The following is a 26,034-nucleotide window of genomic DNA, read 5'->3' on the forward strand; positions in this document are numbered from 1 at the left end:
CTACAAGAGATCCGAAATATTGGTGCCAGCGTCTTGGGCATTGTTAGCCCATTTGCCAGGAGTAGTCTGTTCAAGGGATCAGAAGATTAATCCTGACTAGAGTAGAGGTGTCTACTGCTTGACAAACCCCGATTTTCTATTTATCAGGCTTGTTGGGGTTGAATGAAACGCCGAAGCCGGCCTCTTCGATGGGTATCTCTTCAGTATCCACGTTCCCACTGACAGTCCGAACTCCTACCAGCTCTAGCAGATACTTGGAGGTTTCTCTGGCATTCTTCCCAAGAAAGGTACCCCCTCTACCCTCGACAGAACTTGTCGACTCACCATTCTCGTAGCCAGAAAGATAACAACAAGAGATGATAGCACTTAGTTAATTAGACCATTGGAGCCTCGGATAGCGAGCAAAGTCTCTTAAGGTTTAGATTGTGCTTCATGTTGCACGCGAGTCTGTGGCCCTATTCTATGAAAAGCTCTCTTTTACAAAGGACAAAGCCAGAAGCGATACGCATAAAAAGCTACGACGTCCTCTCTCAACAGCACTACTATCTAGGTCAAGCCACCAAATATTGCCTCGCATCTATACAGTGGCCTAGCTGATATGGTAGTACTATAAGAAGCCGTCAAAAGCCGACGACGGTGCCCATGGGGCTATTGAAGGATCCTGCGATGGCCCTACCCCTGACGCGACACGCTGATCGAAGTACCTCGGCAGTGTAGGTGTGAAAGATACGGTAGTACATAATTATTCAGCAAGTTGTGATACATCCTTAGCATAAGCAGCTCTTGTATTTCCAGCAGGATCCAGTAGCTGAGAAAAAGGACAAGAGATGTCAGCGTCTGCCCATCAATCTCAATCGAATGATTCCGAAACATGGGAGAGCCAATAAACATAGTTTAATTGCATCTCAATATTATGGCAAACCGCTAAAGTTAGCAGAGGGATCACAGAAATCGGAGTCAAGGTCATACATCGGGATACAGCTTTACACGAAACTCTGGCCTAAGATAAGCTCTACCTATTGTCTAACATGATTCCAGACATATGCAGAAGCATCGCTAATTAACGGTGAGAAAACTTAAAAGATTGGATGAGTCAATCCTAGGACTTTCCACAGCAGTCAGGTTCAGAAGAGCTCTTAGTGCTATGCGGTGTGAGATAGTCGGGTAGAACGACCATTAACATGGCTATCCACGTCATTGACAACGGAAACTTTGTCATCTTTCCACTTCTTCTAATTCCTTGCATTGGGAGTATTATGACTTAACTAGATGATTATGTATTCTCTGGTGATTGCCTAAATTCCCCAAAGCCAACTTATTGACGTTCGTTCATAAACGCGTACCCAAGGCAGTAATTCCCAACGTTTGGTTTAGTAGAAAAAGAATACCTATGCTACTAAGATGCCTTGAGCGGGTTATAAGATCACTTTTGTAGATGAGCATTTCTCCACGACCATCATGAACACAAACAGTGTCTATTTGAAGAAAGGTTCATTCCTTTGCCACCATCATTGCCGCAGTTCTAGCCTGGTGGGTAAGTATTCCTTTATCAAGACATGGTTCATCTCTAGGACATCAATAGAACTGTCGACTCCCTGCCTTGAGCTGCCTAGTCAGCCTTTTAGTCGGGCCAGTAAGGCCTAACCGTTGCGCGACAAGCCCCCGCGGATAGTTGTATGATAGTCACTCTGGTCTTCTATCAAGAGAGTACTAATGAGTTCCATCGAATCTGTAGGCATTTGAGAACTAGGCACTCCACTTTGAGTGACTCTATGAAAAGCGAGACCCTCGGAAGAGTCAAGTGCATAACTGTAACTAGAATATAGTCCATGACCTTCTTCTCGATTACAGCTCTGGCAACCGAAACAAGATTCTTTCTAGATTATAAAGAATCTAGCGGCAGCAGGAGATCAAGGCCTTAAATAGCCTGACCATTTAACCTGTGTTTGTATCACTCCACGGCGAAGGCCAGGTCGAGGATAGACTAGAGATACATGATTTGAGCAAGCCAAGTCAGATTTTCCAGTTTTCGTCTCGATCCTGAACATCCACTCTGGCGAATCATCTTGACGTATATTCGCAAAGACCTTGCCACCCGCCAAGTCTCTGCTACAGTATCATTATCGGTTCGGGGCCTTGGATAACACATTTGAGACGCCCGACCCTTATTTTGCCTCCATACGCCATGGCAAGGGTGCTTCATGTGTTCGAGACATGTGGTGACAACAGTACGTCGGGATCTTTTATCAGGTCGTAAACTAACAGTCTGGTATAGAGAATCCAACAGAAACCTTGGGAGACACTTTTTTAGAATATTTCCAAAAGGTTACGAAATCACCTCTTACGCAATTCGCAAGATCAGGCAATTCGAAGCCAAACCCCAAACCCAAGACTCTTGTGGACGCCAACATCTCTGAAAAACATTGCTTATAGTGTTTCTGCTTTTCTGCGTCCTATTGATTAGTATTCCTAGGCATAGTTCTGGTTTCATACTGAAGATGTGGCGTACCTGTCTAGAGAGGTCAGAAATGTTAAAGACTTTTGTCATAACTTCAAACCCCCGTACACATTTGTTTACTTCATACGAGGAGATGACTGGAGTCTCTTTAGTGACTATACTGAAGCAGAATCCCTCAGATATTCTATGATTATATGATGATCTCTACTAGTAGAGACCATGAGACCGCACATAACTAGCGAATCGGGTTTTCGGGTATTAACACAAACCGAAATATCCCGTATTTTGTCAATAAAGAGCCAGGGATACGTAACCTATAAAGACACACAGTTGAGGATCGTATAGGTGAAACACTAGCTGCATGACAATCAAAACCTTAAATAGTTTGACAGGAATTACATCTACACGGCAATTCTCAACTTGTCCCTATAATCAGGAGGGAGTAGCTAAAAACAACTCTCACTTATACTTGCTCAAGCCTGATCGTATCATGATAACCATGTAGCTGAATACCATAACCATAGTTTCAGCGTGGTAAATACTTCCAGAATAGCAGCCACGAGACATTTTCGAGGCGGTCTGATGCGTCTTCGGCTATGTTTGCCGGCAAAATACTGATCCTCTCCACATCAGTGAGTCGGTGTGATGTCGTACCCCATGCCAGGAACAAACCTTATTGACTGTCCTTAATAAATCCGGAATTATGCCATGACTACGGAGTACTGTGCCTACCTTGCTGTGTGATCCACATCACCCACTTGATATTCCCCGTTTGTCTGTGAACTTGGCCAATAATAAGCACTGCAGACAGAAATGATAGAAATCCGAAAGCTTAACATCCACTACAGCCTAAACTCATGACTTGCAAGGGACTAAAGTGGATACTCCAATAGAAGGTCTTCGTGTTGACGACGTTGCATGTTGGTGGGTGATTTAAGCTTTCTGAAGGCTCTTAGTTATCCATTTGTATCTGCCGATAAATTGCTGGTCAAATTAGAGAATTTAAGTTTAATAATACTATTAGCCCCATTTGAGATGCTACTTTGGATAACTATAAAAGAGTATTCCAGTCAACTTACTGCTACTAAATCTTTGTTTCAGACTTAATCTCATAGCCTTCAATTACTCCAATTTGTTTCATATATCACCTACACAATGAAGCTGATCCTTCTTCTCTCCCTTCCAGTAGTTCTGGCTGCGGTGAGTGATTATATTCTGAGAGGTGAGACCTGTCTAATATTAGTAGAATTGCTGGCCTGCCGCTCCGAATGCCGGCGATCATGGTCGCTGCTACTGGGGTACAGCCGACTTTGCTTCTTGCACTTCAGTATGTATTTTTACCCCCGCCCAACGGTCTTTGCTAATATTGTTTTCTTATAGAGCGCACCGTGCACTGGCAATAATAACCAATGCACAGTTATTGGGGGCGGACTTGCAAGCTGCACATAAGGGGTTCATGGAACACTGGCGAACTAATCTCTGATATCAAACTGGTAGCCTGTTATAATAATATTAAATGGATTACCATCCCTTCGCTTATCTTTCAAAAGTACAGCTTGGTCACTGTCTCATGTCCAAATACACATCGCTCACATCTCATGTCTCGATGTCGTCGCATCCAGTTCAATAGGAGGATACTGCGGTGGCGGCGATCCATAAGTCAAAACTGATCCCGCATTCTTCGTATCCTCCTTCGTCTCCAGCTCCGCAGCCGGCGGTGTAGCCCTCTTTCTTCTTCTCCAAAGATAAAACGCGGCTCCAATAATCAGCAGCCCGGCTACTCCAACCCCAGCACCTATACCAGCTTTAGCACCCGTCGATAGTCCTCCGCTAGAGGAATTGTTTGAGAATGATTCACTTGAACCAGTCTCTACTGGAGCGGATACTGTTTTTGTAGATCTTGTTGACCCAGATGACAAGGAGAGATCTTTTTCGCGATAATTGAGCTGGATCATTGGTGCGAAGATGGTTATCCCATCGAGAGACACTGTGCTGGTTTCGTCTGTCACTGTCGCTGGGAGGGTGAGCCAGTTGAGAACAGTCTTTTGCTTCGAGCATGAGGCGACTTGTAATGATCCCCTGGAAGCGATTGTTGTGCATGTTTGTGGACCGCCGGGTTGCGCGCATGTATATCCGCTACTACCGTCAGTTCCAAAGCCGAAGAGCAGTCGTCAGACATTCTTACGATGGACAGCATCCTATCACCCTCTCATCATCTTGTATCGAGAACTGAAAATTAAAGTTTCCAGTCTGAGGACCCGTCGCGGTACACGCTGTTTCGTAGCCTTGTGGGCACTCGAACGCGGGAGAGTAGAAGCCCCAGCCATTCACGGCATTTTCGGCGGCGAATGACGATTGTCGCGGTGGCCAACAGTCTGTATCGTCGAGCACTCCTTGCTACGGGGTTCTGTCAGATTGAGTTCGACGCATCAAGGAAATATCCACCTACCGTGTTGTCCTGATTATTCCCGCACGTCTGGCCTTGCCAGGCATTCGTGCATGTCGAGCAATCGGTGACTGGCACCGTACATCGATCAGGGTACTTCCACTCTGTTGTGAAAGGGCCCAAGTTCGTTCGTGCGCTCGGCATGGCGGTCGTCGTATACGATGTGTTTTTGGGAGGATAAAAGAACGTGAGGAGATCTTCAGGGCAAGAAATGGCGAAAGAAGGGTAAAAGAATTGACCAAGGAGCGAAATCACAACGGGTCAGCCCATCCGTCACCCCTGTTAATTCCGTCTGACTGCATCACACCTACTTCCTACTGCAGGCTTACTTGCGTCCATCTCATCAGCGGTATGGCCAATAAACAGCATTGTTTCTCATTTCAAGCTTTTCTGTCTAGCAACAACCAACGAAACCTGTCATCACCACAGGGATTGTGAGGCCGTTGCCGTTCTGGGGAAATTATGGCCCCCAAATGCCGAAAGGATTCAGACAACCTTGCAGATACGGTACCACATGGCTGAGTTATGTTGGCTATGTTTTTCCGCCTTCACCGGGATTTTGTCAGAGGGCCAATCGCAACAGCGCCTCATCTCACCATCCCTGACTTGTACGTCTCACTGGGCTGATTCGAGGGCTATGCCAGATCCTTCGGTCATTCTTGCAGCATCTGATATTAGGTGAGCTCCATTCAAGTCTCGACTAAATCTATCGAAGGAAGAGGCTTATCAGTAACCATCAATATTTTTTTTCGAGACACCCTCTTGCGCTTTTCGCTGGAATCAACTCAAATTCGCCAAGACTCGATCTGAGATACCTTGGCAATGGAAAAGTGCGACAAGTCTGCAGGTCATCCAATATTTGATATATTGACCGTGATAGTATGTGAACTATCAGAAGATCGCTGAAGAGTCCCAAGAGATATATGAAGACGATGTGCGGTATCACTCGAAGGAAGGCTGATTTCCTGCGGTCGACCCTCATCCCGACTGAGGACGTAGTAGCGCAGTTTATGTAGGTAGTATTCCTCTCCGTACGAACTGTAGTATCCATCGACGCAGCCCATTATATCTGGATATTCTTCATCCGTGGAGTTGTAGATACTCATCCATGGTTGCAGATCCCCAGACCACGCATTCATTTCCAAGCCGCATACTACATAGATCCGATAGACAAAGGTCTTGGCATTATCGGCCAGCTGAAAGTTGAGAAAGCCTGTAAACTGTGCGCTGCTGTCTGTGACGAACTCCTGACGCAGAGTATCCCATAGATCCGCTGGCTTTGCTGCAAAGGAGACGAGCTTAAATCCAGGGCAGATATTGAACTGCGACGCTATATTCATTTCGAGACGCCTTGCCAAGTCAATAGAACCAAAGGGCGTGACGTGCTTCCGAATAAAGATCTTCTGACGTGGGCCGGCCCATAATAGAGAATCATGTGTTTCAAAGAGTTCATGCGGTCGGCTACGGACAAAGCCATCAGCCGTCTTTGTGAGGTAAACTCCAACCTTTCGTCTTCCATAGCCGCCATGCGGTATTTCGCACGCGAGGTTAAGGACGTATTTCTTATTCCCGCTCTCGCCAAGAAACGTCTCCAGTCTAAGGCCCTTGTTCGTCATGCTATATTCGTGCCCGTATCTCATTGTTGAAGTGCGGCTGAGATTCTTGCAGTGTACGAACTCGGAGGGTGATGAAGCGAGGATACCGCGAAATCCCTGCTGTCGAACTTCCCGTAGGGGTCTCCCTATGGATAAATTGGCTCTCCATGCAAAGATGGAGAGGTCGGTTGTTTCTTTAATGATTTCCTCTTGAAGTCTGCCAAAGGCCTTGGTCCCTTCTCCATAGAGCATTGGCATATTGACACCGAAGATCCCGAGAAGGCAGTATGCTAGATCCTCTACTCTTGTGGTCTCTCGGTCCGCCGCCCATGACATGCGCTTCGCAACTGGTATGTTCTCCAGGATAGCGTTGTCTTCTAGAACTGCAATGTCGATACCGGTGATGCCCGAGATTCTGCCTCGCAACTGTGTTTTGGTTCCCCGGTAATTCCACGCACTGTCGTAAAACTCAAGATTTCGTGAAGCAATCAGTTCCTGCAGTGTCCATCCTCTAGTAAACCATCGACAATACGACAAACCAGAAATCTGGTCATCCTGTTGACCGCGATGAATTTCCAAATCTTCGAGGTGAGCAAAGCAAACTTCTGACAGCTTGTACCAGTTAAACATAGAGTTGATTGCTTCAGCCAGCTCTGCGCTGCTCCTCTTGTCAACACAGCAAGTGTCGACCCATGCGTATGCGATGCCTCTCTCTTTCGCCAATCTGCAAGTATGTATGATCTTGACATAGCCTTTCTTTCCCCTTTCCTGGCCCGTCATCATGTCTTCGAATGTGACTTCATCGTCGCCCCAGGTATGCGACAGAATGGCATAGGGAGCTGATGATACGTTCTTGAGCTCTAGAGCAATTGTCGTTGTGTTGATGAGCCACATGATTGGCCTTGGCGCAAACTGGAATATTCTCAAAGCCGCAAACCCTTATTTGGCTGTACTTCAGGCTCGAGTTTCTCGCTTGGTAAATGATAACGACAGCTTTGTATCAGGTTGACCTCAGAAGCGGGGCTGGATTCAGCTGACAGCTGAGGTATTTCAGGTCATCGGGAAATAGTCGGCATGATGATGACCAAACAGCAGGCCATGCACCAGCATCAAGCCGCTCTGAAAGATTTCGACCAAGTATATGAGATATTTCGAAGAAACCTGACGGTTGCAAACCATCAAGGTCAATGATGCAGGGTAGTATTGCCGAGTCAGGCGACTTACATTAAATTTAGCACTGATCGACGCAACCTTTATCTCATCTCCAGAGAAGGAAAACAGCAACCATCCAATGAAAAACTCATCCCTTAGCAGATACCAAACAATCCCAGACTCTGACTCAGATTCTCTAAGATTACCAAGCTTCGTGGAGGATTGCCTACAATGGCAATTCATAGCGATATCTCTAGTCTCCAGACTTTGCCGCTTTCCAGGCTAGCGCAGCCATCAACTCTCCTAGCCGAGATGCCTTCATTGGCTCCGTTGAATTAATATGAGGTAACAAGATCGATTCTATGGGTCCGGAATTAGGAAGAATTTTCGGCGGAGAACCAAAACATGAAGTCATAAGAAGCGTTCCCCAGACTCCCCATCTCTTGGCTGGTCACTTGGCATTTCTAAATCTGCAAATATTCTAAGCCAAGAGATCGTGCCAAGGAGTTTGAACCACTTGGCGAAGCAATATGTTTGCTGAAACGCAGAGGTCTGAGGTTGCTCGGAGCAATGAGTCGTCAGGTATGTTGCATTGCGAGGGACCGTCAGAGGTGAAGTGCTGATTGAGATAGAGCAACCGATAATTGTCCAATGGAACGGGCCTAACGATCCAGAAAACCCGTACAATTGGTCCCGCAAGAAGAAATGGTTCGCCGTTGGTCTTGGACTCTTCGCGACGTTCATCTCAATGATGAACGGCACAATCATCACTACAGCACACGAAGCAATTGGCGAAGACTTCAATGTCAGTGATGAGAACTTTCCACACTCGTATTGGCCCGTGGCATCATGGGGCCTCGGTGGCGCGCTCTTCTCACTGGTTTTGCTTCCGATCATGGAAGACTTCGGGATGAGACTTGTATTTCTCCTGGTATACACCGTCTTCCTCTGCTTTCTCATTCCCGTTGGAGTGGCGCCTAACTACGCGACTTTGATCATCACTCGCTTCTTCAGCGGTGGATGCTGCACTATTCTTGCGAATGCAGTAGCCGGCATCATTGGCAACGTCTTCGCCACCGATCGAGCTCGAACAATCCCCACTGGGTTGTATATCATGATCTACCTAAACGCCAGCAGTCTCGGGCCCGTCATTGGTGCCGCTATCTTTCAGTTTCTGCCATGGCGATGGATTGGCTACATCGAACTCATCTGGACGGGCGTTTTCTTCCCAATATTCATACTGGCTATGCCTGAGACACGAGGCTCAGCGATCTTGACCGCAAGGGCGAAGAAGTTGAGAAAGCAGGGGAAGAATGCGTACAGTCAAAAGGAACTTGAGTCAAAGTCGATTCTTCACGATATCTGGACGAGCATTCAGCGGCCACTTTACATGCTCTGCACCGAGTCTGTGGTTTTCATCTCAACCATATGGACTGCCTTCAGTTTAGGAGTCATCTACGTTTTCACGCAATCTGTTGAACAGGTCTTTACTGCACTGTACGGATGGAACGCCATTGAAGCGGGCTACGTTCAAGCCGCCATCGTCATCGGAGAGATTCTCGGCTTTGGTCTCTGTGTCCTGACGAACAACTGGTATTACGCCTCTGCCTCACGCAACAAAGAAGCCCCCGGTACACCCATCCCCGAAGCTCGACTCTACGCCGCCGTAATCGGAGGTTTCATCGGCGTCACAGGTGGAATGTTCGTCTACGCCTGGACAAGCTACTCCTCAGTGCATTGGATCGGACCTGCGATGGGACTGATGCTCGTTGGACTTGGCACCGAGGCTGTTGTCGTTAGTATCGCGAACTATCTGATCGATGCTTATAGCAACTATGCCGGAAGTGCTATCGGAGCTACTGTGTTGGGCGAGAACTTGGGCGTCGCGTTTTTGCCGCTTGCTTCGAGCAGTATGTATACGAATTTGGGCTTCCACTGGGCTAGTTCGCTGTTGGGCTTCATCTCGTTGGTGCTGGCGGCGGCGCCTATTGGGGTGTTCATCTGGGGGAAGGAGATTAGGGCGAGGAGTCCGTTTATGAAGTCTGCGATGTCGAAGCCTATGGAGTTTGCGATCTCGCCCTCGGAGTGAGGGAAGCGAAATTGAACAACGCACGATAAGTAAATACAAATTGAGTGAGACAATGTTATCGCATGAGCCAATATGACAGAAGCACCGCAAGGATTCAGTGAACGTGGATGGTATAAAATCGTGAATCTCTTTGACCTGCCGATTTCAGCAGCATTGCTCCTTTGTCTCGGATCAGTCGGGTCCTTTTGCCCTTGGCCCTAAATCCTTCTCACGTTGAGTCATCCGACCCCAACATTTGCAAGGTTTAAGCAAGCCACTTTCTCTCACATTGGCTCGTTTGGTGATGGGCGTAACGCCGCTAATTTGCCGATCTGATAAGTAGGATCTGATAACCAGACATCATGACCGATAGCTCCGCTACCTCCGTAAGCACACCATTGTAGGGGGAATTGATCTCCGACCGTGAACTTTGCGTGTCATGCGGGGTATAAATATCTTCCTGTTGGTAGCTCATCTTCAATTGAGCGTGCTAATTTGTGCTATTTTTCTTGATACAATATGACTACCGACGTGAAAGAACCCGTTCTCGACACTGAGCTTGGTGTACTTAACAGTACTCGAGCAAATCCATACCTCGTCGCTTTCAATGAACTCGACAGCGATAACCCCAAGAACTGGCCCGAAAAGCGAAAATGGGCGGTCACAAACGTTCTTTCCATAACAGGCTTCAACCGCATCCTCGTGTCAACAGTAATGGCCCCCGCGCTCTCCGTCATCGCAAAAGACCTCAACATGACAGCTACTCAATCCGTCATGGCACTGAGTATCTACCTTTTGGCAACGGCTTTTGGTCCTCTTGTTATTGGACCCTTGTCTGAAGTCTACGGACGCAGGACTATTCTTCACGTATCTAATATCTGGTTCCTCGTTTGGAATCTCGCGTGCGGGTTCGCAAACTCGAAGGAGATGCTTATCGGCACTCGCTTCCTCGCTGGCTTTGGCGCAAGTGCTGTTTATGCCCTCGGTGGCGGTGTCTTAGGCGATATATGGCGCCCTGACCAGCGTGGTAAGTCTCTTGGATGGTATTCTGTCATTCCTCTCATCGGTGCTGCAACCGGTAAGTCCAAACCTCATTCCTTGAGGGTCACATCACTAACCTTTACAAAAGGTCCCATCATTGGCGGTTTCATGACTGACAGAGTTTCATGGCGATGGATGTTCTGGTCCACGTCCATGTTCCAAGTCGCAATGGCTGCTATCTCGTTTACAACCTTCCGCGAGACATACGCCCCTGCAATTCTCAAGAAGCGGGCTAAGAAATTGCGCAAAGAGACGGGTCAGCCATATTATACCTACGAAGAACGAACACAGGAGGGGCATACTTTGAGAAAGGTCCTCACTCAAGCCATGACCCGTCCCCTTCGCCTTCTAGTATTCCATCCCATCATCCAAGTCGCAGCTGTCATCTCTGCTGTGGGCTATGGTCTTTTATACATCGTCCTCTCAAGCTTCGCAGAGATTTGGACGAGTCATTACGAACAATCTGTTGAGATAAGTGGTCTGCACTACATCTCGTGTGCATTAGGTGAACTAGCAGCATCACAAGTCGGTGCGCCATTGATGGACTACTGGTTTCGCAGAACCGAGCGCCGCAACGGCCAGCATTTACCAGAGAACAGAGTACCACTAATGGCAATGGGCGCATTCATCGCGCCAGTTGGGTTTATCGTCTATGGTTGGTGCGCTGAGTTCAAAGTTCACTGGGCATGGGTCGATGTAGCCATGTTCATCACCTGTTTTGGTATGCAGATCTCTGGCATGCCGCTACAAGCGTACCTGATCGATGCTTATCCGGATCATACTTCAAGTGCTATCGCGGCAGAGCAGTTTCCTCGCAGTTTGGCAGCTTTCTTGTTCCCGTTGTTCACACCAAAGATGTATGCTGCTCTTGGGTATGGATGGGGAAACAGTGCTATGGCGTTTGCGGAGTTGGCGCTCGAGTTGGCTGCGCCGTTATTGTTGTGGAAGGTTGGGGCTAGCCTACGAGCGAGGGCAACGTCGAGTCTGTAGGGGTGAGTGACTTAGTGGAGAGAGGATATTGGTATTGATACTGTCGATTTGTGTACTTTCTGTCTTGTCATCATTACTCGAACCACTCACCGACCGCCATATTCCAAGTTTAATCTTCTGCCTACTTGCTAGATCTAATACTCAAACCTCCATCGAGGATCAGTGTCTCCTCTCCAGTCCTCCACCTCTCCAACGTGCTTAATCTCCTCACTCACCGCCGCCCGAGCATCATTCTGCTTCTTCAACCTCCAGCCAAGGATACTTACAACCACAATATTAGCAACAAGATACCCCAGCGCCATAGAATGTCCAACCACAAATCGCGGCCCATCACCAGATCGATACAGCTGTGTTCCCATAACAGCACCAAGATTTCCAATGCTAATCTGCATAGCATTCGCAATAGCACGCTTGGTCTGTCCAGATACGTTGATAGCAGGCCAGCTAAGTACAAGAGCCGTGGCAGGGTAGATTCCGGCTGCAGCGAAGAATGTTCCAACGTATGATACTCCTGGTCTTGCGGTGGGGTTGGTGTTGGCGAGAAGGATGATGTAGCCAATTGCTGCTACACCAGCTGAGCCGGCGATGAAGACAGCGCGTTTGGCGAGTTTCTCAGAGGCGATAGCGACGCCTAGAGTTGTGACGAAGGCGACGGCGTATGGTGGGATTGTCAGCAGCTGAGCGACCGCTGCTTTGTATCCGAGGTCTTTAATAATAGTGGGCTAATTTGGTCAGTAGGACTTCTGACCTTAGTCCTTAGTAACTTACCAAGAAAAGCGAAAGAGTGTACAGCGGCAGACTCATGGTGTGAAAGCCCAAACCATAGAGCCAGCAACTTGGGTCACTGAATGCCTCGCGAACAGCAGCCCAGCTAAACTTCTCTTCCCGAATAGCGTCGCTATCTGCATGCAGACGCTCATGGATGAAGGAGCGCTCCGACTTTGTGAGGAATTTCGATGTATCAGGGTAGTTCTCTATGAACCAGTATGCCGCCACGGCGACTAATACTGTCGCGATACCTTCCTGATTCATGTCAGCGTGGTCATAAGAGAGAATTATGAGTGTCTTACCAAGATGAAAATCCATCGCCATCCGTTATCCCAGACTACACCTGCCATCTTTCCAATGCCCTGAGCCCGGTTAGTAAAGATACCGCGATGAAGCGAAGGAGGCGTACATATGCCAAGATACCACCGAAAGCCCCGGCTAGTGATGCAGCACTAAAGAAGAGCGAGATGCGGTATTGTCGCTCACGTCGCTTATACCACATGGAGAAGTAGTACACAACACCTACTCATCATCAATACGATCATTCCAAACATGAGCCATCACGAGTAAACCTACCGGGAAACAATCCGCTCTCAGTTACACCCAGGAAGAATCGAGCAATGAAGAAACCAGTCTTATTCTGCACGATACCGAGAAGCGTGGCTACAATACCCCAGGCCACAGTGAGAGCTGGCAGCCATAGCCGAGGTGTTGTTCGCTTGAGGATAATGTTGCAGGGAATCTAGAGCTGTCAGAAACATGCTTGGATGGAATGATGATCGACGGACCTCAAAGAGAACATAACCGATAAAGTACAGCGTCAAACCAGTGAGATACTCATTGCCCGCTATTCGACGTCAGCTTGGGAGATATGAAGGCAGTTCCGTCGTTCTTACACATATGGAGATCATCAATCATGCCCTCAATACGAGCATTTCCAACTGTCCGTTTATGTCAGCTCGACATCAAGCCGTTCTGTCGCGATCTTCCCTACCATTGCTGCGGTCCAAGAACGACAGCAGATACAAGATCCCAACTGCTGGTAGAAGCTTCAAGTCAAGTTTGCGGAGCAGCGCCTTCTCGTTTATTTGCGAGCTAGAGTCGATGGTGCCGGCCTCATCGCTGAGGTCCGGCGGCGAATCGTTCTTCAAGTCAGCAGCCATCGTGCAGAGCCGCGTCTAGAGATTCAATAGTAGAAGGTGTCAGGAACTTGAAAGTTCGGACGGACCATGTCAGTTAAATATGCTTGGGGGGTGAGAATGATGTCTCAGTCTAGTATTATTGCACCATACGTTCCTTGTTCAGATCTTCACGAGGTTTCATCCATTTCAACTTGTCATTTCGATGCAACGCTGATGTTGGTACTTCTGCAATCGCGGACAAACCCGCTTCGACAAAAGTACCTCAGACGAGATCTACAACACCTCTTACCCTTTCTAAAATTAAGAGCGATGCACAGAAAGATTGAGTACAGTGATGGATGCACAATCTAGCTGCATCGATCGGAGCATTGTCCCCAAACGACCCAAACATGACGTTGATGCGTAGAATGAACCACTGTCGGCACTTGATTAATTCCATGACATCACCATTCTAGTGAAGGGGTTGTCGTTGAGACGAGCAGTTGATATGTCGCCATGTTAGTAGCCTCTGTGGTGATTTCGAACGGGCCAATGGGAGCGTTTGTGATAACGGCTTGGCTTACCCGCTTGGGGTAGCGTGGGGAACCATGAACGTGGGATTTCAGTGGAATTACGGAGCAGATTTAAGATATCGATACGGGGCACTGGGCTTCGGCTTCTTATGAATGCATTGAATTGAACGAATGAGATTGGAGGAGAGAGTAAAGCGGCTATAACGAATTGGAATCGGAGTCGAATTCACGCCACTAGCAGCCCTAGAAGTCGACCAGGTTCAATATTGCGTCCTGACATAAGCCTGAAGACATCATTCAACGATCTCCTCGATTTTCAATCACAAATACATCTTCAGACATTAGGTATGCAACGTCTGCATAGCCTTATGTCTTACTGGGAACCAAGCCCAGTCAGAAGCTCACGCATATCGAGTCCTGTACCTTAAGAAGTTGAGATCCCACTATTTCACGTTCGAGAACGACTATCTCTTTAGCCATACGTTTTTTGAATGCCACCTGATACTTAAATTCAACGTGGGGATGGTGCTGTTGTATGCTGTTACTCGTCCTGTTGAGGTTCTTTCTCCTCTCGCGAGGGGTCCGAGATCATGATGGTAACGTACCGACCACCATTCAAGGCGCGGTTTGATTGAACAGTGTATTAAGGATTATCGGGTCGATATTTATTGAGGCTTTTCTATGCGGTTTATTTTTAGAATTCAGACATCGTGTTATCAACCCCTCTTCAGCTCGTACTACCGAGGCCTTTTATATCCGTACAACATATCTTAAACAGGCCAGACTAACCATATCAATTTACTAAATACTACTCTGTCCATTTCAGATCAATATTCTATCCAACTTTGTTCAAATGAGAGCAAACATGTAGTACTACTGTTGCAGCAACGAGACGGGAAATGATATTGAAACCTTATATGATATGCCGAAAACCTTGTTCGTATGGGAACCCGGCGCGTTACACGTTGCGGGGGAACGGCGCTGAGAAACGGTACACAACAGCAAAGAACACGTAGTCATCTCAATGAGGGTTTTAATTCACAGTTGAAGTTTCCGACGAGCGCGTATTCCGACGGACGTAATATGTTTTGAAGTTCATCCGAGTATCAACTGCATACTCCGCATTCATAATCTTACATAGACCCGACTACCTTCATCGAGACCGAATCTTCATTAAAGCTACGATAGAATCTTCACCCACTAGGCCCATCATTGCTTCAGCCATATACATCTCCCAGCTTCAACTTCATTTCTCTTACTGGATCAGAATGGGGTCCCTCATGACCAAGACCAACACGCCAAAAGACGGCATAAAAATCATCCACGCAGGTCTTTACCGCACAGGAACAGCCTCCATGGCCGCAGCGTACCGTATCCTCGGCTACAAAGCCCATCACGCTCTACACAACGAATGGCATGAACCGTGGACGAAACTCGAGGAAGCAGCAGAAGCTACCTTTCCTCACCTTGTCCATTTCCCAGACTACACTCACAACGGTCCTCGTCCACCGTTCACCAGAGAAGATTGGGAGAGCTTATGGGGTGCTTATGATGTCGCGACTGATATAGCGTCGACTTTCACGTTAGAGCTCATCAAGGCGTATCCTGATGCAAAAGTGGTCATTGTCCAGAGAAAATTTGAAGATTGGTGGCCTTCGTTTCACTCGGAGATATTGGTCTCTGTGTTTGAGGTAACCTGGCTTCAAAAGTTCTTGACGTGGTATGTTTTGCGTTTCCGGGCTTTACATGCCATGAGGAAGATTCTTGCTGGTTTCTTCTCTGTGAATGAGTACTCTGTGGAAGCCATTACGCCCGAGATTGCAAGGAATACGTATGAAGAGTTTTATAGCAAGGTTCGGGAAGCTGTGCCTAAGGCAAGACGGTTGGAGTATTCTCTTGGTGATGGATGGGAACCACTTTGTGAGTTCCTCGGGAAGGATGTACCGGATGTCAAGTTTCCGAGAGTCAATGATCGTAAGACGCATAGTGAGGATATGGAGAGACTGATGGCTAAGCTGATGACGGTTTCGATGGGTGTTCTTGGACCTTATCTCGTTGCCATTCTTGCGGCTGTTGTTGTGCTTTATGCCTGGTAAGGGTGCATGTCAAAGTCATCAGAGTACTGGTTATTATTCACCATCTAGCGGCTTCAGGGCAGTATTGCGGGTAGAATAGAAAATCCCAAAAAAGAAATAGCAGCAATATATACTACTTGAATATTAAACGTTATTACGTAGAGCACCAATCGATCTCGACCAAGAACTCCGTCATCTCAATACCAAGTCCAAACATCATAACTTCTCATAGCCCTATCACCACAAGTCATAAACTCTCATAGGCATACCTCTCTTGCTCAACGGAAGAGCAGTACTATTCCTCGTCACATTCTGGATGGTACATCCCTCCGTCTTGTACGACTTGGCATACTGGCCAGTCAAAACAGTAGCCAACCACTGAATAGCCGTAGCAGCATTAAGCGCAAAGTTCTGCGAATGGGTGCCAACAGTATTTCGTTGATACAGGATATTAGCGCCGATACCACAGTATCGCTCAATGAGCTTATCGGTGTTGGCGATTGGGCTGATCTCATCGTGAACACCTTGGTACGCAAAGATGGGCCATTGGGGAACGCCGTGATAGCCCATTATTCCGTCGCGGTTGATGATGCGCTGAACGCGAGGATCGCGGAATATTTTTTCGCCGTCCTTGAAAAAGTCGAAGATATCGACTCCTGCATATGCGCTGCCTGCTTCAGCGAGGGTGTAGTTCTCGGCAGCTAGGAAGGCAGTCTTGTTGTTTTCTCCAGATGTCTTCAATTGCGAGAGCAGATACTTCTGTGCTTCAGGGTACTGGCTAGTCAACCCCAGGATAGAGCTTGGCGCAAGGCCAGCAGCGTCTTTGCCAGAAATAGCATCCAAGACAGCAGTGACATTGGGTGTCAAGCCACCAAGTGCAGCACCAACGACAGTATCTTCAAGATCGGGCGCATACTGCACAGCAAGTTCAGAAGCCCATTCACTAGCCAGCGCGCCACCAGAGTATCCCCACAGCGCAACCCGAGGGTTCGTTGTGTTCAGACCAAGACCGAGAGACAGAACAGCGCGGATTGAATCAAGAGTTGCATGGCCGGAGATGACACCTGCTGTGAACGACGCGAGAGGCCCTTCGTAGTCAGGAACACAGAGAAAAACACCAAGGCCTAGTGCAGCGTTGAAAAGCTCCAGACTGCTCACACCATCTGCGGAGTAAACCGCGTAACTGGGACTGGCATCCACATCTGCTGAATCATAGGGAACTTGGTACGAGAGCAAAGCGCTCTGGTTGAACAGCGTCGCAGCAGAGCTGTTGGCCCCAAGTTTAGGCACAAACAGCGTCGTGACAGCCCATGTTGGCTTGTATTGGCTGTCTGTAGTGCGGTACAGAATATTATACGTCGCAGAGCTGTTTCCCGTGATGCGGGTCAAATTTCCCGGTGCAGGGCGCAGACGAAGAACAGTGCCGGGCTCTTTGTTCTCGTAGCCTTCTGGGGCGGTATACCATGGATCTTCACTGGGCGGGAGAGGTTCAGACGAGATAGCTCGTTTGTAAATATGGCCTTGAGCAGCAGCAGTGAGGCCTAGCAAGAGAGTGAGGACACGATGAAGAGCCATTGTGAAGTATGATGTAATTGACCAGCAGTCCGAGCCCTCAAGCAATGGCGGAGAAGAGCCTTTTTGACTCGATTTTACATCACATTACGTATGACGCCGAGCCGAGGCTTCCGCCAACCGTGCCCCAAAAACTAAACATGGTTCAGAAAAAAAAGCTTGGGAGATGCCTTTTCGATAGTTCAAAGCCTAGTTTGGCAGTTATGACGGTGAGTCTTTGGTGGCTGGACGAATTAGCTTGTCCGACATGACCAATTAGAGGGGCTTAAGTCCACAAGGTTGGTCCGGTTTGCCGTTGGAGTTGCGGGGTTGAGACATGGGTAGGGACAGAGTCCGATGGAGAGAAGGGTTTATTTTTGTTTCCGGGGATGACGTTGGATGGGAGATGAGCCTTGTGATGTTTCGGTGGGGGAATACGTGCTTGGCTGTTGCTGGGCGGTGTTTTGCTTGGAACATTGACATGGTGATAGAGATGGAGATGGAGGAAGCCACTGTTGAGGGACACGGCAGACTGACGCCCGCCGCTGAGCCAAGGCTGAGAATCAAAACCTTGGTGGCATACACCATTAGCAAAGTTCTTCGGCTTACTTCCCGGTACTGGCGTCACCCGTTACGCGTGCGTGCGCTGCGTTTGTGCGTTGGCATCTCTAGCTCCGTCGTCAAATGCGGGGTTTTAATCCAACGATTGAACTGCCCCTCTGGGAGCAAGAAAGCACCAGACAGGTGTCAAATAAACCCAGCAAAGGATATCCTAAGTTTATGCTAAACTCATCCTAAATTTATGCTAAGTGTTTTTGTCACTTAGGATCAAGGTCCCAAATTTCCTTTCCTCCCCTAGCTGCCCGATTTGCGACTTCAAGAGAAAGAACATGTGCAAATGCAATCGAGGGACTGAATAATGAAGAACTGGCCCAGAGCTTCGGAAGGTTTCATCTTGCAGTTACAAGGTTCTAAGTTAGAGTAATCGGCAAATCCATCTGTAGAGTTTAATTGACCTTGATGGCACTGTGTCATTCATGACGCAATGGGCTTGGTAATCTCAAAGTCTGTGGCTGATAAAAAGGCGGGCGAGATGCGTTAGTGTTGTAGCTGATTATCGCGTTTTTTGCGTGCTACTCTGTTAAGAGATAAGCGCTAGTAATCGTCTTATTATATCACCCAACTGACCTACCCGGCAGTCGACAGACAATTCTTTGCTCAAGGTACCTCGATGTAGACCTCATGTGTACAATTCCTATGCTACATATCGCATTTTAACTGTAAACCTGTCTTGAATTATGAGTAAAAAAAAGCTCAGTGCTTATGAATAGCGCAAAATAGCTTGACTTGCTTGGGAGATCATGAGTAAAATGCGTTATATTTACATGTACTTAGACTGATGATAAAATTCTATAAACTCTCCTATTTCAACCTAATCTATTGTAAAGCGTAATCTATGAGTTCTCATGGACGGGAAGCCCCGGCGCGTCTCGCCATGTTTCTACTCAGTCTTCCAGTAGGGGTTGTTGATGGCCTCGGTAATAATCTGCCTGAGTGGCTTCCAGTCTTCCTGACCAGCCCACTTCTTCAAGAGAGCAACAGGCTCAGACTGATCCGTCGAGACCTTGAGATAGAACGTCTCAGGATAGTCATCGATGAACTTCCTCTGCGGTCGAAGCTCTCGCAGTATGGGCAAGAAATCGTTCCAGTGAGCTTTGTGGCCCCACGTCTGGAGACGCGCATCCTTGACTTCGGGATCAAGAATGGCAGCGACGTGAATGAGGGCAACGTCTTGGACGTCGACAAAGAATGCTTGGGGGTTGAACGTTAGTATGTTGCGAGGGAGTTGGCTGATGGATGGACCTACAGGTTTGGAACGTGTCAATCATCTCCCTCTTCTCGATGAAGAGAGAATAAATCCAGTTTCCGTATGAACTGGCGTGTTTCTCGTGGAGCGGCTCGCCCAAGATACCAGAAGGGCTGACAACATTGGTCACAAAGTGAGGCTTGTTCTCGTCGACGTATTTCCATAGCGCCTGTTCTGCAGCGACCTTGCTTGCAGCATAGACGAGCATTGCACGCGAGGGTTCGTAAGGCGGTGGAGCCCAGGCTTCTTTGACAGCAAACTCGTTCCACGAATTGCGGTCAACGACATCGTCTTGATCAGGTGTAGGGAAAACTACTGCGACGATGGAGCTCGTGAAGACAAAGCGGGTGACAGACGACTCTTTGGATGCACTTTCGAGGACAGAGGTTACTCCTGCGACAGTCTGGGGGACGACATTGTTGGGGTTGGGATCAAAGTCGAGAACACTTGCAATGTGAGCAACGGCTGAGACACCTTTCACTGCCTTGTCAAAAGCTCCAGCAGCAGATAGGTCAGGAACAGTAACGAGCTCGTAGGAGCCGCTGTCGGCATAAGACTTGAAGTGATCGTCAATGAGCCATTGAGCTTTGGCTTGGTCACGGACTGTGCCTCGGACTTTGAAGCCGCGCTGGAGAAGTTGACGGGAAACGTGGCTGGCGACAAAGCCTGTAGCGCCGGTGACGAGGACCCATGAGCCGGCGGGGATGGCTGTTGGAGGTGAAGACATTGTCAAATGCAGGTGTATTGAAGACGAGAAGGCTATGTGGGTTGTGCGTTTGAGACGGATGAGGTGAAGTAGCTGATCGATATACATATATATAGCTTTCCAATAGTCGATGAGGGACACAACAGCCGCCGGATGTCATGGCCCATCTCTTGAGCTTACAAACCAACGGATGCTTCATAATGGAGAAACCTGGTCCTCGAAGCCGAAAGAATAGAAACGATCCTGTGAATGGCCTGTGTGGATATGTGTTGCGGTCATATTCTGAGGTTCGGCAGTCTGTACTTGAAAAGGAAGTCATAAGGCTTGGCAAAGTGGACACTAATGACAACTACTACAAATTGCAGAGAAAGATACATCTTGTGGTTATATGTATTATCGAAAATAGCTTACGCAAGGAACTGAATCACATGTTCTATTGTACCTCACCAGCAGTGGCTGGATTAAGAAATGCCCTTCGGCAACTGTAGCCCTGGACTCTCCCGCATTTCAAGGAATCTAAAATACATGCGCTTCAGCAGTCCCGTCCCATCGAGGCACTGAGAACCCCCTGCCGCTTCTATCATCGCAAACACACCCTGGATATGTTGCCTCGCAACAACAGGCTCACCAAAATTAACCTACTCAAACATCAGAACAAACTTCTGCGCTGCACAAAAGACTTACCTCATCTAAAGCCATAGCACAAGCTTTCGCAATAGTTAGCGCGCTGAGAGTCGGTGAGGCGCCACTAACGGCATGGCGTAGTGCCTTGAGACCGCTATACTTGTACTGCAGTGCGGCCGGCATCAAACCGGAGTTGGGGTTGTTGCTAATGATATGGCGGCATGCGCCGAGGAGGATGATGGAGCAGAGAAGATCACTGTCTGTAATGGCGAGACCGACCCAGTCGCGCATCACGTGTCCTTCATGGTCGTTCATCTTGTTGAAAAGACGGCATGTCTTGACGTTGTATGGAACAACGACACGAATATCTTGAAAGTGCCGTTAGCGGATGGTCATGGACGAAGGGGCAAACATACAGTGGTCGAGAAGAAAGTTCTCATAAGATAAGAGTTGTTTCGGAAGCGCGGCAAATGGATCACGGCTATACCCAAGAACCTTGTTCAGCGAAGTACTCTCCGCATTTCTAGCCATGTCCTCCTGATGTTTCTGCATCCGTAGTCTTCTCTCCTTGGCATGTCTCTGCCGAACTGCATGGGAGTGAGTTAAGCTCCGGACATGCTGGGAGACAGGCTTAGTTGGGTTAGAGACGGTGATAAATTGAAAGTCTCGCGGCATTTTTGTTTTCTTTATAGCGCTTTTGCGATCCATAAGATGGAAAGCAGGGAGGTTGAAGTACCGGAGAGAAGAACATTTAGGAACATTTAAGGAGTTACTAAGCTAAGGTGAAATGCCAAGACTTACAACTTCTTGTCTGGGTTAGGGTGAGTTTTGGGAACCACTGAGCTATTTTTGGCTAGCGGGGCTCGAAGGACCGCACGCTCCTGGGATGATGAGGAGCATGTTCAGGTCAAGCTCTACTTGAAGGATGAGGATGAGAATGCGATACCCATATCGCACAGGCCCTTGTTCATTCCGGAGCTTGCAGAGTGTTTCGGAGGACTCTGTTGGTAATTCCAAGTCCCATTACTCAACATTCACAGCGAGCATTATGAACTCTGTTCCGTGCCAACTATCCATCGTCTCTTAGATATTACACAACGGCATAACTCCACGGGACAGATTATCTATATCATACAGTATTTTACAGCAAGACATTGTTCTTTTGCTACTGCTCTACGCATCCACCAACCCTCAGCATTCTTATACACCGTAGCGAAACTCACGGAACTTCTTCTGGTAGTAATACGTCGCAAGTCCACCCACAGCACCAAGAAGAAGCGGCACAGGAGCTCGGCCACCAGTCTTGATGATTCTGGGCACAGCAGAGCCGGTAAGGAGGACACTGTTGGCAAGAGCAAGCTCAGACCCGTAGTCCTTGTTGTTCTTGAGAAGATAGCCTACGCCTTGTGAGTCGGGAGATCATCTGAGGAAGAGGAGCACATACCAGCGTAAGCGTATGAGACACCGAGACCGACACCAGCGACGAGAGAAGGTGTTGAGCGAGTTCGGATGTAGCCAGCTGTACCGCCAGCGGCCACTGCAGACGAAGGATGGTCAATTGGGGTCCTGGTCACAGCGGGGGTTGGTGAGGTGACTTACGGAGACCAGCGAGAGTGAATGAAGGGTGCTCGGCCATTTTTGCGACGTCAATGGCGATCAATGATACACTGCAAACAAGCTTTTGGGTTGATGAGGCTTGTCGGCATCAGCGGCATTTGGTGGGCTGATCCTCGGAGCTGGCTGACAAATGCATCTAATGGGCTCGGAGAAATGTGGTTCCGGAGCTCATCGTGCAAACGCGATCGCGTATCAATATCGCGTCAACCATCGTGATTTGCTGAACGATGAGACTGGACACATCTCCTCAAGAATAGTGTTTCAGTGAGATACATCAGTTGCCATGCTCTCTCAAGACATTGCGCACCCATTCCAGACCCGCGGTCAACCCTTCCCCGGTCAAGGCGCTTGTAGGTTGAACGCGCTGTAAATCACGCGTTAGATCAGTTTGAAAGTGCGATGTGAGGTTGGACTGACACATTTCGACGGGTTGTGAAGATGCTGTTGTATATCGAGATATTCAATCGATTCCGTAACGCTCATGGCTTTCTCTCTTGTGTCAGTTCCCGAGATGACACCTGTCAAGATGCTTCTCACCGGATCATCCTGCTTATTAGCAAGGACCAAAAATGGCTGCTGCTCAAGCATATCTTCCTTCAACAACCCAACCAATTCCGTCTTCGCTTCCTGTAGCGCATCCCTGTCTGTGCTATCGATTACAAACACAACGGCTTGTAGTCTAGACATGAAACTTCTCCAGCAAGGTCTCCAGTGAGGGTTTCCAGCGTAGTCGAAGAGTTTGAACTGTTGGTTTCCCTGAAACACGGGTGTAATCTCGACAGCTATTGATGTTAGTGTTGTGACTTCAATTGCCGACAGAAGGAGACTCACTCTCAGTGGATGGCGTCACCGGATCTGAGTTTCCGCTCAACTTATGCACGATGGTTGTTTTTCCTGCTGAGCGAAGACCAATCAAGCCAACTGTGATTGGGGCCGGAGCCCAGAGCTGAGAGACTGCAGCGCCCATGTTGAATTCTTTTGCTAATGATGTTGGGCTTTGTAGGGACGGAGTGTTGTTTGTCGTGGGCGGAGCTCTGCGTTTTATGAATCCGTTGCAAGGCTGAGCAGGCGTCAGCGGGGACTAACAAGTAAGCACTCCTCTTGACAGCTCACCCACTTTGGCTGCTTGTGAGCAGGCCGGATCTGTTGCCGAAAAGACCTTTCTCGTTGGGAATAATGGTGTCGATCCAAGAGCTGAATTGACCCTCATGCCTTTCGTCTTTATTCGGGATCGCGATATCAAGGCCAGACTTTTCACATCATCTCCATGTCCACGAGGCAAATGGCTAACCCCATCAAATTTGCGCTGTGAATTGTTTCGGAAATCATATCCAAAGAGACTTCTCTACAGTGCTGCCTTCCAGCACGGCCGACAGTTGAACCGGCCCTTGGGGTCCTGGCATCCCCCGAAAGCGCGCATGATCACGACCACCGGGTTTCCCAAACAAGAAGATTAAAGCGGTTCGGAACAAAGCTGAAAGGGAGAGTTCTCTGTTACAGGTTCCAGATCTTGTGGGGTTGTTTGACGCGAGCAATCCTGTTCCTCGACTGAACGGGGATGAGGAATACACAGGTCGAGATCCTCCACACGAAGCAAAGGCGAGATGCGGTACAGTTGCAACGAAGGCGAGAGGGGTAGCGAATGTGTATTGGTAACAGGACTACCCCTGCGTCTTTGTTTTCTCCTTCCTCTTCAGATCGTGCGAGGTAGTTGTCGGTGATTGCCGATGCAAGAGGCTGACCGATTTGACTTCAACAACCGTTGGACGTTATTAATGCAAAGAAAACAGTGTGTGAGAGGAAGAGGCCTTCACTGTATCTTGATTACGCTGAAGACGATAACGATCATCTGGTAACCGCACTCAGATCAATGGTTTATTTGGAGAGCATTCCGAGGCACCAATGCCTCTTTCACCCAGCCAATCATGGGCTACATGCTGCACTTGAAGTTTTATAGCTCTTACAGCTGGCGGCCAGTGGCCGGAGCCTATGATTCATGTTGGCACTGAGAGAGCAGCAGGTGCAGGTGCCCGATGTTTATTCTCTCGTCATCCGCCTGAGCTTCAAACCCCTCTTCTTCTCTAAACTTGGCTTCTTTCAATCTTCCTCTCTCATCTCCCGACATCCTGGACAGAGAACTTCCATCTTCACATCATTCTCTTCTCCTTTCTTTTCTTATCATATCATTCATCGCGTGGTTAGTTACGCGTCTAAGCTTCCTCTCTTGCGCCTGTATAAATCTAACCGACTCCCTAGATCCTCTCTATCCTGCAATAATGGCCAACGAAGTAACGACCGATGCCTTAAACAAGATCGCCGCCATGTACTCTGGACTTCTTGAATGGGTCAAGCAACCGGTAGACCAGACGCGCAACGCCAGAGCGAACACAAAGGTCAACGCCATCATGTACGAAGAAGAGCCCAAATCCTCGATGTATCCTGAGCTGCATGGCCTGATCGCGGAGTACCTCGAAAGAAGATGGCCTCAGTTATACATTCCGCCAAGACTACCAAAAGATCAACATCAAGCGCGTATTTGACAGCAAAGTCGTCGGCGAATTCGAATGCAGCAGACTTGGGTGTACCAACCGCTCCTGGGAAAGCAACAGCATTGCGATCCGTATCCGGGAGTACGAGGGAAATCAGTACAATGTCAAGGTGTACCACCAGCAATGCAAGAGATGCAATCGATACACCCGCCCAGAGATCGAAATACTTTCCTACGTTGACAGAGTCTCCTTTCGCATCAAGAAATGGAACGGTATCAACGCGAAGCCGATCCCCATCGATGTGGTGCACAAGAGACCTCACATGGAGAGACTGTGTGAAGGATGCAAGAAGGGACATTGCAGCAAGAAGAAGTAGAGAAAAAGGGACACGATTGTTAGTGGCTGAGGTCTCTTGAGGACATTGAAGATATTGGGTCTGGACGCGGGAATCTACTGAGAGCAAAGTATGTTACGGCTCTGCTTGTGACGGAGATGAAGTTTGACAACTATCTTTGATGGGATTAACTCTGGAAGAATTTACCATAGCCAATAGCGTCGCATAGAAGCGCTTCCAGTGTAGACCATGAACAATGAAGTAACTGTTTGCAACACTGAGAATTGTTCCGTTCAGATTATGACTGGGGGTTCTTCATTGTTGACCATTCACTTGACCTCACCACGAAAGCCTTACACCAAAACACGCACAGAAAAGGGCACGCCATTTCACCTCAGACTTTGCAGTCCATTCAAAGTTTTCTCAACCGAGTCCCGGCCAGTCTCTGCACCCGCGTTGTCCACCCCCGACCCCACCGCCGCAACCAACCCAGCAGCCGAGATCGTCAGTCAGCCACAACACAGCTTCTACAGCCAAGAGAACCAGGAAAATGAACGGAGATCAATTCGAAGAAAGTGCAAAAAACATACAACAGCGGG

General features: G+C 48.3%; 10 protein-coding genes across 10 annotated transcripts; 4 read left to right on the top strand and 6 right to left on the bottom strand.

Annotated features, from left to right (window-relative positions):
• Nucleotides 1–4,047: 4,047 nt before the first annotated feature.
• On the bottom strand, nucleotides 4,048–5,048 carry FTJAE_8033 (uncharacterized protein; the record flags this gene model as incomplete). Its single annotated transcript, XM_037354808.1, has 3 exons — nucleotides 4,048–4,537; nucleotides 4,644–4,855; nucleotides 4,908–5,048. 3 exons carry the CDS (start codon nucleotides 5,046–5,048, stop codon nucleotides 4,048–4,050), a joined length of 843 nt encoding a protein of 280 aa, XP_037204973.1.
• A 704-nt stretch (nucleotides 5,049–5,752) lies between these two features.
• FTJAE_8034 (beta transducin) lies at nucleotides 5,753–7,393 on the bottom strand (the record flags this gene model as incomplete). The annotated part of the gene is made up of 1 exon (XM_037354809.1): nucleotides 5,753–7,393. The coding sequence occupies one exon, from the start codon at nucleotides 7,391–7,393 to the stop codon at nucleotides 5,753–5,755; it is 1,641 nt and encodes a 546-aa protein (XP_037204974.1).
• A 788-nt stretch (nucleotides 7,394–8,181) lies between these two features.
• Nucleotides 8,182–9,740, top strand: FTJAE_8035 (multidrug resistant protein; the record flags this gene model as incomplete). Its single annotated transcript, XM_037354810.1, has 2 exons — nucleotides 8,182–8,233; nucleotides 8,284–9,740. 2 exons carry the CDS (start codon nucleotides 8,182–8,184, stop codon nucleotides 9,738–9,740), a joined length of 1,509 nt encoding a protein of 502 aa, XP_037204975.1.
• Nucleotides 9,741–10,238: 498 nt separating this feature from the next.
• Nucleotides 10,239–11,750, top strand: FTJAE_8036 (uncharacterized protein; the record flags this gene model as incomplete). Its single annotated transcript, XM_037354811.1, has 2 exons — nucleotides 10,239–10,797; nucleotides 10,849–11,750. The coding sequence occupies 2 exons, from the start codon at nucleotides 10,239–10,241 to the stop codon at nucleotides 11,748–11,750; spliced, it is 1,461 nt and encodes a 486-aa protein (XP_037204976.1).
• Nucleotides 11,751–11,884: 134 nt separating this feature from the next.
• Nucleotides 11,885–13,681, bottom strand: FTJAE_8037 (major facilitator superfamily transporter; the record flags this gene model as incomplete). Its single annotated transcript, XM_037354812.1, has 8 exons — nucleotides 11,885–12,472; nucleotides 12,519–12,773; nucleotides 12,821–12,880; nucleotides 12,928–13,040; nucleotides 13,095–13,260; nucleotides 13,307–13,365; nucleotides 13,415–13,459; nucleotides 13,513–13,681. The coding sequence occupies 8 exons, from the start codon at nucleotides 13,679–13,681 to the stop codon at nucleotides 11,885–11,887; spliced, it is 1,455 nt and encodes a 484-aa protein (XP_037204977.1).
• A 1,759-nt stretch (nucleotides 13,682–15,440) lies between these two features.
• FTJAE_8038 (efflux pump antibiotic resistance) lies at nucleotides 15,441–16,268 on the top strand (the record flags this gene model as incomplete). Its single annotated transcript, XM_037354813.1, has 1 exon — nucleotides 15,441–16,268. One exon carries the CDS (start codon nucleotides 15,441–15,443, stop codon nucleotides 16,266–16,268), a length of 828 nt encoding a protein of 275 aa, XP_037204978.1.
• A 216-nt stretch (nucleotides 16,269–16,484) lies between these two features.
• FTJAE_8039 (lipase 4) lies at nucleotides 16,485–17,822 on the bottom strand (the record flags this gene model as incomplete). The annotated part of the gene is made up of 1 exon (XM_037354814.1): nucleotides 16,485–17,822. The coding sequence occupies one exon, from the start codon at nucleotides 17,820–17,822 to the stop codon at nucleotides 16,485–16,487; it is 1,338 nt and encodes a 445-aa protein (XP_037204979.1).
• Nucleotides 17,823–19,299: 1,477 nt separating this feature from the next.
• On the bottom strand, nucleotides 19,300–22,631 carry FTJAE_8040 (aldehyde reductase 2; the record flags this gene model as incomplete). The annotated part of the gene is made up of 8 exons (XM_037354816.1): nucleotides 19,300–19,610; nucleotides 19,666–20,373; nucleotides 20,967–21,009; nucleotides 21,056–21,363; nucleotides 21,412–21,582; nucleotides 22,219–22,392; nucleotides 22,440–22,532; nucleotides 22,595–22,631. The coding sequence occupies 8 exons, from the start codon at nucleotides 22,629–22,631 to the stop codon at nucleotides 19,300–19,302; spliced, it is 1,845 nt and encodes a 614-aa protein (XP_037204980.1).
• A 255-nt stretch (nucleotides 22,632–22,886) lies between these two features.
• FTJAE_8041 (ADP-ribosylation factor) lies at nucleotides 22,887–23,579 on the bottom strand (the record flags this gene model as incomplete). Its single annotated transcript, XM_037354817.1, has 3 exons — nucleotides 22,887–22,976; nucleotides 23,030–23,394; nucleotides 23,444–23,579. 3 exons carry the CDS (start codon nucleotides 23,577–23,579, stop codon nucleotides 22,887–22,889), a joined length of 591 nt encoding a protein of 196 aa, XP_037204981.1.
• Nucleotides 23,580–24,888: 1,309 nt separating this feature from the next.
• Nucleotides 24,889–25,477, top strand: FTJAE_8042 (uncharacterized protein; the record flags this gene model as incomplete). The annotated part of the gene is made up of 2 exons (XM_037354818.1): nucleotides 24,889–25,046; nucleotides 25,102–25,477. The coding sequence occupies 2 exons, from the start codon at nucleotides 24,889–24,891 to the stop codon at nucleotides 25,475–25,477; spliced, it is 534 nt and encodes a 177-aa protein (XP_037204982.1).
• Nucleotides 25,478–26,034: the final 557 nt, after the last annotated feature.

The sequence above is a fragment of the Fusarium tjaetaba genome (assembly GCF_013396195.1).
Source record: "Fusarium tjaetaba strain NRRL 66243 chromosome Unknown NRRL66243_c0000165, whole genome shotgun sequence".
Classification (NCBI taxonomy): Eukaryota; Fungi; Ascomycota; class Sordariomycetes; order Hypocreales; family Nectriaceae; genus Fusarium; species Fusarium tjaetaba.